Source organism: Xenopus laevis, chromosome 8S (assembly GCF_017654675.1).
Source record: "Xenopus laevis strain J_2021 chromosome 8S, Xenopus_laevis_v10.1, whole genome shotgun sequence".
In the NCBI taxonomy this organism is placed as follows: Eukaryota; Metazoa; Chordata; class Amphibia; order Anura; family Pipidae; genus Xenopus; species Xenopus laevis.
This window is the reverse complement of record NC_054386.1, coordinates 26,824,411-26,836,948: the sequence shown is the minus strand read 5'-3', so window position 1 is coordinate 26,836,948 and position 12,538 is coordinate 26,824,411. Positions and strand designations below refer to the sequence as shown.

General features: G+C 47.2%; 1 protein-coding gene across 3 annotated transcripts in view; it reads right to left on the bottom strand.

The window, feature by feature from the left end:
* Nucleotides 1-323: 323 nt before the first annotated feature.
* Nucleotides 324-12,538, bottom strand: part of ddr2l.S (discoidin domain receptor tyrosine kinase 2 like S homeolog) — a 32,496-nt gene continuing 20,281 nt past the window's right edge. The window contains exons 1-17 of one of the 3 annotated variants that reach the window (XM_018232504.2): nt 10,780-10,798; nt 9,432-9,578; nt 9,230-9,332; nt 8,884-9,112; nt 6,804-6,951; nt 6,479-6,584; nt 6,032-6,218; nt 5,627-5,873; nt 5,337-5,444; nt 4,980-5,137; nt 3,936-4,134; nt 3,514-3,758; nt 2,909-3,030; nt 2,632-2,829; nt 2,296-2,530; nt 1,940-2,089; nt 324-1,825 (exon numbers count right to left, since the gene is read on the bottom strand). In XM_018232504.2, the coding sequence (XP_018087993.1) occupies nt 1,685-1,825; nt 1,940-2,089; nt 2,296-2,530; nt 2,632-2,829; nt 2,909-3,030; nt 3,514-3,758; nt 3,936-4,134; nt 4,980-5,137; nt 5,337-5,444; nt 5,627-5,873; nt 6,032-6,218; nt 6,479-6,584; nt 6,804-6,951; nt 8,884-9,112; nt 9,230-9,332; nt 9,432-9,495 (2,640 nt within the window). In that variant the 5' untranslated portion in view covers nt 9,496-9,578; nt 10,780-10,798 and the 3' untranslated portion in view covers nt 324-1,684. Of the gene's footprint in view, nt 1,826-1,939; nt 2,090-2,295; nt 2,531-2,631; nt 2,830-2,908; nt 3,031-3,513; nt 3,759-3,935; nt 4,135-4,979; nt 5,138-5,336; nt 5,445-5,626; nt 5,874-6,031; nt 6,219-6,478; nt 6,585-6,803; nt 6,952-8,883; nt 9,113-9,229; nt 9,333-9,431; nt 9,579-10,779; nt 10,799-12,538 lie in introns of those variants that run through there. The other 2 variants (XM_018232502.2, XM_018232503.2) reach the window with 2 other exon arrangements.

The window sequence follows — 12,538 nt, the reverse complement described above, 5'->3', positions numbered from 1 at the left end:
CACCTCTTTTTGTGGCAATTCATTAATACGAAACATGTGATTTGATATTGAAAGTAATTTGATATGGAAATAGTTCACTGTGACTTATGGGTAATGTGGAGGTGGAATGATGTGACTCCTCCCTGTGGTGGGTATTTAAGCACGTTTATTAAGCACTGTTAATTAATGGCTTGACAAAGGGCCTGTGTAGCCCGAAACGTTGCCTATGGCATTTGAGTAAAGTTTTTGCAATTTTTCAAAAAATACCGGAGTGCTGCTGCTTTATTTTCTTAATGTGTTACTACTGTGTTACTATATTCCAGGAATGAGACAGAGGAGACACATTTGCAAAGAACCGGCTCATGTTTATTGGGCAATACAGGATTCCCATTGCACTTCAGTCCATTGTGGCTACAGGTAAGTACACAGCACAGGTAAGTACACAAGCCCCAATTGTGTACAGCCCAGTGACAGTAGTACAGTTTCACTCATCCACCCCTCCCCACCCCACTCTAGTGGGTCCAAAGAACATGATTTAGAGGACCCGTGGGTGCCATTCATCACATACAAATCCAGTGTGGGAGAAAAAGAATTTAATAACTTCATATGATTAAAGAGTAATAGAAGTAACGGGGCCGGGGGCAGCAGCATGAGCGCAGTTCTGTTTGGCCAATCACTCCTGGCACAGCACTTTGCATTCAGGACAGTAGGTGTCCCCCCTTTATCCCAGGTGAGCAGAGCACAAGTGGTTATAAACACAGATACAGTGAGTGCCCTTTATAGGGTTAAATGCTGGTGGCCCACAGGTTTTGCCCCTAGTGGTTATACTAGTGCCCTAGTTCTGGGGGTACTTAAAGATGAACTATTATTGCACCGAACTGCTTGCAATCCATTAACCCCTCCCCAAACACTGGCTGCACCCCGCTCACTTAGTGGTACATGAATTAGCGCTGCCATTAACTACTTGCAACCTGCATGAGATTAACCCCTTATATTATACAGAGAAGTGGGGCAATCTCTGTGCTAAAGATACCAGAGAACCCCCCCCCCCGCTTGGCAATGCCCGCATGTCACAGGTCTCTGTCCATTATCAACCCTGCTACTATCTTATTAACCCCTTTACTCCTGAGGGGGCAGGTAGGTGTGCATGCCCTTTCTTACCAACCCAACCCCAGGAAACGGAGAAAGCAATGATTTAGCTGTGGGTGGGTGCCCCTCATGCCATTACACAGAGATTGGCATCATATCCGTAATGGTTACTTGGTCCTGTGTCTTTGTGGGGAAATCCTGGAGATGAATCTATGTACAAAGCGTTGGTGCCGAGAAGGCGGCGGTACTCAAATATATACAAATTGTGCAGAATTTGTGTAATGGCACTGGGAGCTCATGTCCCCACTCACATATATACATACAGAGAGAAAGTGGGGCCTCAGTGGATACAGTCCATCCTATCCAGCTCCCCTTTCCAGTCCTCAGTCCCAGCTCATGTCTCCTGCAGAACCAACGAGTCCGAGGGCCAATAGAAATGCAACGGCGCTGCAGCAGAACAATGTCTCTTGGTCCATCTACATCGAGAAAACTAAAGGTTGTGTCCAGTACAACTCCAGATGAGTGGGAGGCTCCGGCACATGCCCTGCCCCCTCACTAGTCGGGCTACTAGTCCTTAGTGCCCTGTAATAAGCCAAAGTCTGTGCTCGTTGCACATCTACGCAGCACAATCCAACTGCTCCATCAGGAAATGGTGAATCATCTCAAAGGTGGGTCGGTCCTTTATGTCTCGGCTCCAACACTTCATCATCAGATCAAAGACTGGACCCGGGCACAGGGGCGTCTGGTAAAGGTAAATCTGTCAAGGGAAGGGAGATTTGTTCAGTAGGTGCTACCATATTGCTTTCCCTAAATAGGGTAAAGAGGATGGTAAGGATGCCCGGGTACCCTGTATAGTGCCACCTACTACTACCTGTCTGCCCTGGTCCCGGAAGAACTCGCCCGTGTTCTCGATCACCTGCTCGTCGGAAAGGACACTGTACGGCTGCTCCTTGCACAGGCTGAACATCTCCCACAGGGTGACACCAAAGGCCCACGTATCACTGGCGGTGGTAAACTTCCCCTATGGCAGAGAACTGGGGGGGTCAGATCGACACTAATGTTTATCCCAGGGAACACCCTGGTCAAAGAACATGAGCAAGCAATTATATTTAGTTTTCAGCCAATCACATGTGCTCTTCCATTGGGCAGGTGACTCCAATGCCCCCCCCCCCAGTTTTTAACCAGGTAGAGGGCAAAATCAGCATGGAGTGTGAGTAAGTGACTTACCAGCAGGATACTCTCCCAAGCCATCCAGCGAATGGGCAGAACGGCCCGCCCTTGGATCCGGTAATAGTCGCCGCTGTACAAGTTCCGGCTCATCCCAAAATCAGCTATTTTGATGGTGTAGCTGTTGCCCACGAGGCAGTTGCGCGTTGCCAGGTCTCTGTGCACAAAGTTTAGCGACGCAAGATATTTCATCCCAGCGGCGATCTGCGTGCCCATGTACAGGAGGTTCTGCCGGCTGCCAGAGGGGAAAGAAAAGGGCGTAACAGAAGGACAAACATTAGGAGCAGATGCGGATCTGGGACAGTTGTCCCCCCTGTATCCCGGGAATCTGCTCACCTCACAGACGGGATGTTGTTGGCTTTGGTGAACTGACTGCGGATCTCCCTCTGGGACAGGAACTGGTTGAGATCCCCATTCTCCATATATTCCGTGATCATACAGAGGGGGTCGTCCTGCACACAGACCCCCAGGAGACGGATAATGTTGGGGTGTTTGAGGCGAGAGATGATCTTAATCTCTTTCAGAAAGTCGTTTCTAAGGAAGAGATTACAGGAGAGGTTTAGCCTCATACCCAGCTCAAGTGGCCAGTGTGGGGGGGATATTCTGCACTTACCTGGCTGTTTTAGTGACGTCGGTTCTCAGCATCTTCACCGCCACCATATTGGGCTGATCACTGAAGTCATTGGGCGACATCTTCAGGAACTCCTGTAACCCTTCGGCTTCGCACAGATGAACCTGCAGAAAGGTGAGATGCTATTTAATCCTTAAAGGGTAACTATTGCGATAATGAAAATTTTAAATACTGAAACTTTCTAAATATAATCAATTACAAATTCTGCATTGTTTCTGAAATAATCAAGTTCAATCTGTCAGCATCTGTTTCTCTTCATGCAGCAGTTGGGTATCAGATAATCATTGATAGTTAGATCCATATATCTTATAGGGGGGTCCTTTTGCCTAGAAGATGTATTCAAGCTCACTCTATGAAAATCGGCAGAAAAAGAGGAAAAGATGCTGAGAGAGGAATAGTGAAGATGAACTTGATTATTTCAGAAACGATGCAGAATTTTTAATTGATTGTATTTACAAAGTTTTTTCAGTTTGCTGAAGCTTATGTTAAATTTTCATTTTCGCAATAATTCCCCTTTAAACTCCCAGAATGCTCCAGTGAAACACCCGCCAGACTGAGAGGCTGCACTGTAACAGTAGAGTCTGTACCTCTCCAAATTGCCCCTCGCCCAGTTTCTCCTTGAGTCGAAGCTGGTTGCGGGGGAATTCTCCAACACTGATGTCTTTCTTCGTGAGGGAGTCCACGGTGACGGCGGGCACTGCATACATGTTGTTCCCTGTCACTCCCTGCAGGTTGACTATATCTGTCTCTGCGTAGTGGGGGACGCTGTTCTGAAAGCCCTGGTGTGGGGTGGATTTGGTCAGATCGGGCTCAGCGTAGTCTCCGCTGCAGGCTGCAATGAGAAGAAACATCAGTCCATAATGAACCATTATTCATATTCATGTGTGTTGGAACTGCCATATTGTTTCTCTGTACAAAAGGGCCATTTCAGCAGTCAGTAAATTATATTCCAGGGTTGGGACAGACAAGTAGGGGTGACAGTTCTGGTTCTATGTGACTGGCGTCTCACCAGAATCCTCTGCGCTCTGGGAAAGCTCTGGCAGTTTGCGCAGAGGTTTGGTCGGCTGCTGATAGTCGAGATCCAGAGGGAAGATCCGCTCATAGGTGGGATTCGATTGGTGGATCTGAGTCTGATGACTGTTGCCAATGGTGTAGCTGTAGAATGAGAGGCGGACGGTGGCATCTTCTTCCAAGATTCTCCGCGGTGCCTGAGGGGAGGGCACATAATGGTGTCAGAGCCACACTGTCTCATTTACAGAGGGACAGGTTGGGAGGAAAGAAATGTTTAGCTTTGGCCATCTAATCCCTTAATGCTGGAACCCAGGTATTGGGCCTGGGGATCCTGCCTGCAGTTTCCAACAAGCACCACTAGGGGGAGAACTAAGTTTTAGTATGATAAAAGAGTGAACTTTTGTAATCTACAATTGGTTTTCATTTATTCTATTATTTGTGGTTTTTGTGTTAAGCTGGCCATAGATGTTGAGATTTTTAAAAGATCAGATCCTCATCGTGAAACCACGCTTTTCTCGGAACGATCGTATGAATTGACCATCAACTAAAAAGACAAATTTGCCAGGAAAACAAAAGGGAGCTGCCTGCTTGGCCCTGCAAACATAGATAGATTGCACTGGGACCAACAAAGATTTTTTGACCTGGTCGATCAATTTCCTGACAGATGTCGGCCGAAAAATCGTAAGATGTACGATCGTTCGAATCCCGCTAACCGCGCGATAATTTTGAAGGATTGGTCGAAATTCCCTAAAATCGGTCGTTCGGCAAGAAGAATCGTTGCTAGGGCACAAATTTGCCTAGCAACCATGCATTGATTTGATTAAGAGATTGAAATATGAATAGGGGAGGACTGAACAAAAAGATGAGTAATAAAAAGTAGCAATAAATACATTTGTAGCCTTACAGAGCATTTGTTTTTTAGATGGGGTCAGTGACTCCATTTGAAATCTGGAGGGATCAGAAGAAATTGGCAAATAATTGAAAAAACGAATTAAAAAATAAACCACGTAACACCACCACCTTACAACATGGCTGCTCTCACCTTCTCCAGTCTCTTCTGAATATACTGCTTCCACAGGATCAGCACAATGATCAGGACAAGTAGAAGTATAATCGCCACCAGGCAGCCAATCAGAACCGATGTTCTTGACTCGTGGGGATTTACCACTGGTCGGCTGATGGTGAAAGGGAAAGTGGTCTCTGGGGAAGGAAAGAAGACAAGTGTCAGCTGCAGAGATGAATTTCCCAGAATTCCCTGCCACTAGGTGTCCTGTTCCCAAAAGGAAGAAACCAGTTAAGATGGTGGTTTTCTTGCCTTTAAACTGGTTAGTGGCTCGGGGGAGCAGCCAGCCGGGGCCACTTCTATGGGCCCAGTGTCATTACAGGTGGTAATAGTTACCCAGATTCTTTTCTGTACAGTTCTGCAGAGGGACTGGAGCCTCGGTGGTTTGTGCCAGAGCTGAGGTGGGAGAGAGGGTGCCAAAGGTGGGCACAGCAATGCCCATATCTGAAAGGGAAGAAATGAAGCTGTACTGAAGCAGAACAGCACTATCATTAGGATGCTAGTCTGGGCTCCACCCGCAGGGGGCACCATACAGTAAGCAGGGTACAGTCACTCAGGCCGCAGTGGGTGGGATTTGTGAACAGCAAGAAGCATCACATCAAACAGGAGCATGGGGGGGCACTTACCTGACTCAAAGGAAATCTCACTGAACATCATCCAGGTGTCAGCAAAGTAGAATCGGCACAAGATGGCGCTACCCACTCGCTGGTGCAAGGGGATGGTTACAAATCTAGCGCTGGGGTTCTTGTCATCCACCACCATCAGCACCACCACAGGCTCTACCTCCCAGTCGGCCAGAATCCTGGGCTTAAACAGGCACTCGGCCTTCTGGAAGATCTTCACCCCCTTGGAAAACATATTGTTGCAGTGCACCTGGGGGGGCACAGAGATGTTATTGGGGCAACTATGCTACATAGGCAAGAGTTTTGTGTATAAGAAGTGCTGGCACTGTATCAAATCTGGCCAAATTGGAATCCTGCCTAAAAGTTCAGACCCAACAGAGCCCTCTCTAGAGAGAAGGAGTCTGTTACCTTCATCAGGGTGAAATTCCGTGGCCTATCGAAGTGGAACTCCACCTCCACGTATCCCTTTTGGGAACTCTCGTTCCTCCAGCCGATGTAGTCGTACCCAGGCCACACACGGTACTGCAAGCTCAGGGTGAAGTCATCCAGTCCGTGAATTCCATCTGTCAGCTGCCCCAAGCCCCCAAACTGGCGCCTGTAATTTCATTAGTAATCCATTAGAGTGGGGGCAGCACCGATCTCTATACCCCCAACAAGTGTTAGTACAGTCCTGCAGCCTTCAAATACCAGATGGGGTCAAGCCATAATTGGAACCAATTGCCTTATCAAATAAACAGTTAGGGTGGGACTCCCTGCCCCTCCCTTAGTGCTACCCAGCGCCTATGGCACCCCAAGCCAAGCACCCAGGAGCACACACAGGGACAACAATAAATTAAAGGGCACATTGCCCAGCACCTTTTCTCCAAATATCCATCGTAGGTGGAATCATTAAGGAAGGCGATTGGATGTCCTGGTGCCATATAGGTCTCTCCTTCTGGGACGCTGTATGAAGTCAGACCATCTGTAGTGGGAGAGGGTGAATAATCAGTAACTGCACTAGAAATGACTGATTATACCCTCAAATGTTATATAAAGGTGTTTGGCACAAGCAGTGCTCAGTGATAAGCAGCTTTCCCTTCCTCCCATTCCTTGGGGGCCGGGCTTAGTTACAGCTCCTCTAGCCACCTGCTCCGGCCAATAAGAACCTATCGTTGTAAATGGCACAGCAGCTGCCACACACCTGTCCATTTGCAGCCGTACAGCTCCACTCGCATGCACACCGTCATGGGCACTTTGGTAACTGGGATCACCCTAATGTACCGGGTGATTATGGGGGGCCTGAGATCCGCGAGGACCACTTCATACTCATCAACGTTGCCTCTCATCACCTGTGCAGGGAATAGAAGGAAGGGGCACTTAGGATAACAGGGATTTGATGATAAATAAAATTGCCCCACACAGTGCTACTGCCATTGCCTGGGGGGGGCACAAACACAAACAAAAAAAAGCAGATTTGTGTCCCTGCTGTGTGCGACTGAGCCCCAATCTCTCCCATCAGCAATGAGCACAGAGGGAAACACAAGGTCAGCAGTGCCATTGGCCTGGCGCTTAGGATTATCACAAGTTATGCCAAGGATACGTGGGCACTCGCTGCACTGACGACTCTAAGCCTCTCTGCGGTTACAGGAATACCACGGAATGTCGCATTTTATTGCTCATTTAGTCTCTAAAACGTAATTTCTATTTATTGCAAGGGGTGTCGACCTCAGACTCCGTGTTCTGATTGGAGGGAGGAATGGCGTGTACTCACAGGGCAGAAGGGAATGTCTGTGCTCTCAGAGGAGGGCTTCTGGGGAACGTGGCTGCACTGCCAGGCTGGTTACTTCATTGCTTGGGCAAAACCACAGTGTGTGGGAGTGAGGGAGGCTCATGCACTTACCTGCCCCTGATACCATTTAAAGGAATTGTTTAGTGTAAAAATAAAAACTGGGTAAATAGATAGACTGTGCAAAAATAAATAATGTTTCTAATATAGTTTAGGCTGCAGTGACTGGGTGTGTAACATAATAGCCAGAACACTACTTCCTGCTTTTCAGCTCTCTTGGTTTACACTGACTGTTTACCCTGGTTACCAGGCAGTAACCAATCAGAGACTTGAAGGGGGGCCACATGGGTCATACCTGTTGCTTTTGAATCTGAGCTGAATGCTGAGGATCAATTGCAAACTCACTGAACAAGATATGTACCATGTGGCCCCCCTTCAAGGAGCTGACTAACTCAGAGTTAGAGAGCTGAAAAGCAGGAAGTAGTGTTCTGGCTATTATGTTACACACTCAGTCACGTCAGCCTTTATACATGACATTTTTGGCTAACTAACTATATTAGAAACATTTTTTTTATTTTGCACAGCCTATCTATTTACACAGCTTTTATTTTCACACTGAACTGTTCCTTTAATGGTTGCAAAAGGGGTATACCCACATGGGGCAAAATCTAAGGCCATTTCTATTTTATGCACTAAGAATTGCCCCTGGGCAAGTAAATCCAGCCTGCACCCAGGCATTGATCCCTTTGTATTCAGCCAAACTGAATCTGATCCCCTTAACGATTGGTTTACACTTACCCAGGAAGAAGTTCCTGCCTGTCCATGGGAAAGAGAGCAACCCAGGAGCAGGAAATACAGAGAATCCGAGCTCTGTACCTGGGTAAGTACTGGGGTTGCATTCACTTACGCAGAGGGAGGCTCCTGCCTGACCATGGGAAAGAGAGCAACCCTTATGGCTGGAGAATTGGATTCACACACAAGGGGAGGTTCCTGTCTGACCATGGGAAAGAGAGCAGCCCAGGAGCAGGAAGTACAGAGAGTCAGAGCTCTGTATCTGGTTAAGTATTGAGGGAGATTGGATTCACTTTCCATAGAGGGAGGCTCCTGTCTGACCATGGGAAAGAGAGCAGCCTAGTGCAGGAAACACCCAAGTACAGAGCTCTAATTCTTTGTAAATACAGGGGGAGATAGCATATGCTAATCAGTGGGGAGGTTCCTCTCTGACCACAGCAAAGAGAGCAGCCCAGGAGCAGGAAGTACCGAGAATGAGAGCTGGGTAAGTAGTGGTGCAGCCTGGAGTCACTTCCCTGGGGGCAGATTCCTAGCAGGGCTGACCCCAGTTAGACAGAGCAGCCATGTGTCTGTGCTGTAACAGAATTTAAGGTAATACTAAACCTTACAAGCAGTTGTTTCCATTATTTTCTATGGAATTGGCATGGCAGATGCTGTCAGTCTGTTTGGGAAACCCCTTTACTTCCTCTTTGGACCCACTGACCTGTTGACCTTGATGGTCCCTCCAGGAGAGCCAGCGCTCCCCATTGCGGCTGTAGTCGACCCGGTAGGATCTTGCAAATTCCTTCCCTGTGGCGCGAGCATGGCGGCCTTGCGTCCCAATCAGGGTGATGAAGTGAAGTTCATGAAGGTCGATCTGTAGGAACTGAACGTCTTCAGGTTGGAGGAGACCCGCTGGGCACCAAGCACCATCACCTTCCTCTCGCTGTAGCCTGCAAAGGATAAAAAGGAATCAGTCAATCTCTTGCTGCCATATACCTCCCAGCTGGAAGAAAACATCCGGATGCTGGGAGTTGCCCATGGAAGCTCATTGGCAAACAAGCTGGTACCTTGCATACTGGGGGCCGGTAGATTCGTACCACTGGCTGGACGCTGTAATATCCTCATCCCGTATGGTGCGGTCGTGCATGCCCAGCGCATATCGGCACGAGGCTTTGGGAAGGAACATAATTAAAGCCATGGATATTCATTTGTACAGATTTGGGCTGTGTGCCAACAGACTGGCATATAATACTGTAGTGTACGACTCACCAGGGATCACTGCACACTTGGCACATCCGCTAAGAAGAGCCAATAGGAAGAAGCAGAGGAACATCTTGTGGATCTGATAGGTGTAAAGACTCTGGATGGTCGCCCAGTCAAGTGTGGAGGTGCTGCCCACGCTCACCTACATCTCTACTGAGAAAACAGACAGTGTGGTTAGTCCCGGCACCCCTAGGTATGAGCCACTGGCAACTATGCCCAGTACACAGCCTGGCATCCACCCTGCTGTCATGCACTGAAGGCACCCACTGCCTGACTCCCCTTAGGCTTCCAGAGGTGGGGACCCCATTAAGCCCCAGAGACCAACCACTTACTCCACTGTACATTGAGGCTGCAGCTTGGGGTGACAGAATGTAGGTGCTTTGAGGGACCAGTGAAATTAACAACTGCAGCAGCACTACAATCTTTGATTAAACTTTTTATTCGTGCAACTAATACAGCAACCTTTCGGGCTATACCAACCCTTGGAATAGCCGGAAACGTTGCCGTATTAGTTGCACAAATAAAAAGTTTAATCAAATATTAGGGTTCTGCTGCAGTTGTTAATTTCATTTGGAAGGAACCTGTGCAGAGCGGAGTACAGCGTGCACCTGAGGCTTCAAACAGCGAATAGTGTGAGTGTGGCACTTTACTTTTTACACATTGAGGGACCAGTGAGAGACACAATATCTGTGTCAGCAGGTGGCGCTCTGGTGTATTATATGGTGAGATTTATAAGCCATTGCACAGCCTCTCGCCTGCAGAGCTATAGTGTAAGTTTGGTGCATGGGTCCCTCCAGGCTCCTGCCCAACACAAATATTACATATATAAGTCCTTGGTTGGACTTCTCCTAGGGAAAGGAGTTGTAGTACAGAAAGGACTGGATACAATAGGAAGAAGAGACTGTGCTGTTGGAATAGAGTTAACAATTCCCCAGCCAACAAGGTGTTAATACAGACTGGGGGGCAGTGAAATAAACTACCCCCCCCCCACTGTGATTGGGAAACATGTTTATCTTCATCTTGTGATTCTATCAAAGGTCCTGATTCCTAGAAATGTGATGCAAGTGCCCCCTAATTCCAACCACATGTTCCTGCACCCCCCTAGGGGTTGTGTGTTCTGGAAGCTGCTCCTAAATACCCACAAGTAGCTGCTAGCAACATTGGCCACCAGAGCCCCAATACTGACGTTGCGCTATGGGCTTCATTCACCCTATTACTATTAGCATGAGAGTTAGCTCAGTCAGAAGAAGGGTGCTGGGAGTAGCAAACCAGTAATCAATGTGCCCTTGCAGCCCCCCAAAGGGTCCCCCCCATTCCCTAACTGTGTCTGGGTGCACCAAACCATGCAACTTACACAGCGGCGCAGCATTAGATGAGCCAATAGCTGTAGGCGTTAGACTGGGGGCTCAGGCAAAACCAGTGAGACATGGCAGCTCCTTAAAAACTGGCAAGGCTGCTCTCCTCCCAACGTCCCGGCTCCTCACACACTCCCTTGCACCTATAGAGCAAAGCTGAGCAGTTTGTGGCTCTGGAGGGTCTTACAACTGAGCTCAGTCGGGGGGGGGGGGGAGAAGTGACGGGCCAGTGATTACAGGACATACACAGTTAAGTTCTTTGCTATGCTACAGATAAAATGAGTTAAGGAGCAGTTTAGGAGGATAAGTGTCTCAGTGGGGGGGGCACAGAGTGTACACAATACAGCAGTTGGTACCTTGTTGCGCAGGAATAGGAAGCAGCGTATAGCGGAATTGCCCCACATTAGGGCCCATGCAGCAATCTGGCAGAGCAGTGGATCTGTGGTTGGGGTGAGGGAGGGTTAAGGCCGTTATGGGTGAGGGCACAAGGAGGATCAAATTGCAGAGCGCAGGGGAAAAGCCACTCACCCGTTAACTCTGCTCTCCCATAAACAATGAATGGTGGATCAGTACCTGCTGCCATATAAACCTGTATAGTCTGCAGTGTTTTAGGGAATCAATATGGCACCTCCCATATGTATAAATACAAATATACAGAGAAGGAATGTTCTGGGCACATAATAAGCTATAACCTCATACTGTACTGTCTAAGGGAAACACTATGGCATCTCCCTCCTCCCATATGTATAAATACAAATATAAAGAGAAGGAATGTTCTGGGCACACAATAATCTATACCCTCATACTGTATTGTCTATGAGGGAATCAATATGTCACCTCCCTCCCTCCCATATGTATAAATCCAAATATAAAGAGAAGGAATGTTCTGGGCACACAATAATCTATACCCTCATGCTGTACTGTCTATGAGGGAATCAATATGTCACCGCCTCCCATTTGTATAAATACAAATATAGAGAGAAGGAATGTTCTGGGCACACAATAAACTATACCCTCATACTGTACTGTCTAAGGGAATCACTTAAAGCACCTCCCTCCTCCCATATGTATAAATACAAATATACAGAGAATGAATGTTCTGGGCACATAAGCTATACCCTCATACTGTACTTTCTAAGGGAATCAATATGGAACCTCCTCCTCCTATATATACACAATAAGCTATACCCTCATACTGTACTGTCTAAGGGAATCAATATGGAACCTCCCTCCTCTCATATATATATATATATATATATATATATATATATATATATATATATATATATATATATATATATATATATATATATATATATATATATATATATACATACACACATATATACACACACATATATATATATATACAAATATACAGAGAAGAAATGTACTGGGCACACAATAAGCTATACCCTCAATGTTCTGTCTAAGGGAATCAATATAGCACCTCCCTCCTCCCATATGTATAAATACAAATATACAGAGAAGGAATGTTCTGGGCACACAATAAGCTATACCCTCATACTGTACTGTCTAAGGGAATCAATATGGCACCTCCTCCCATATGTATAAATACAGAGAGTACAGTATGAGGGAGGAGCTTATTGGTACATGTGCCACTACACAGAGAGGGGTATCTGGCAGTAATGCCCACGGCCGGTGCGTTACACAGACAATGCCACAGAACATTACGGGAAAATCGGAGAGGGGAAAGCCTGAGTCACATCCTTGCATTTCCCCTTGGATATAATGGAG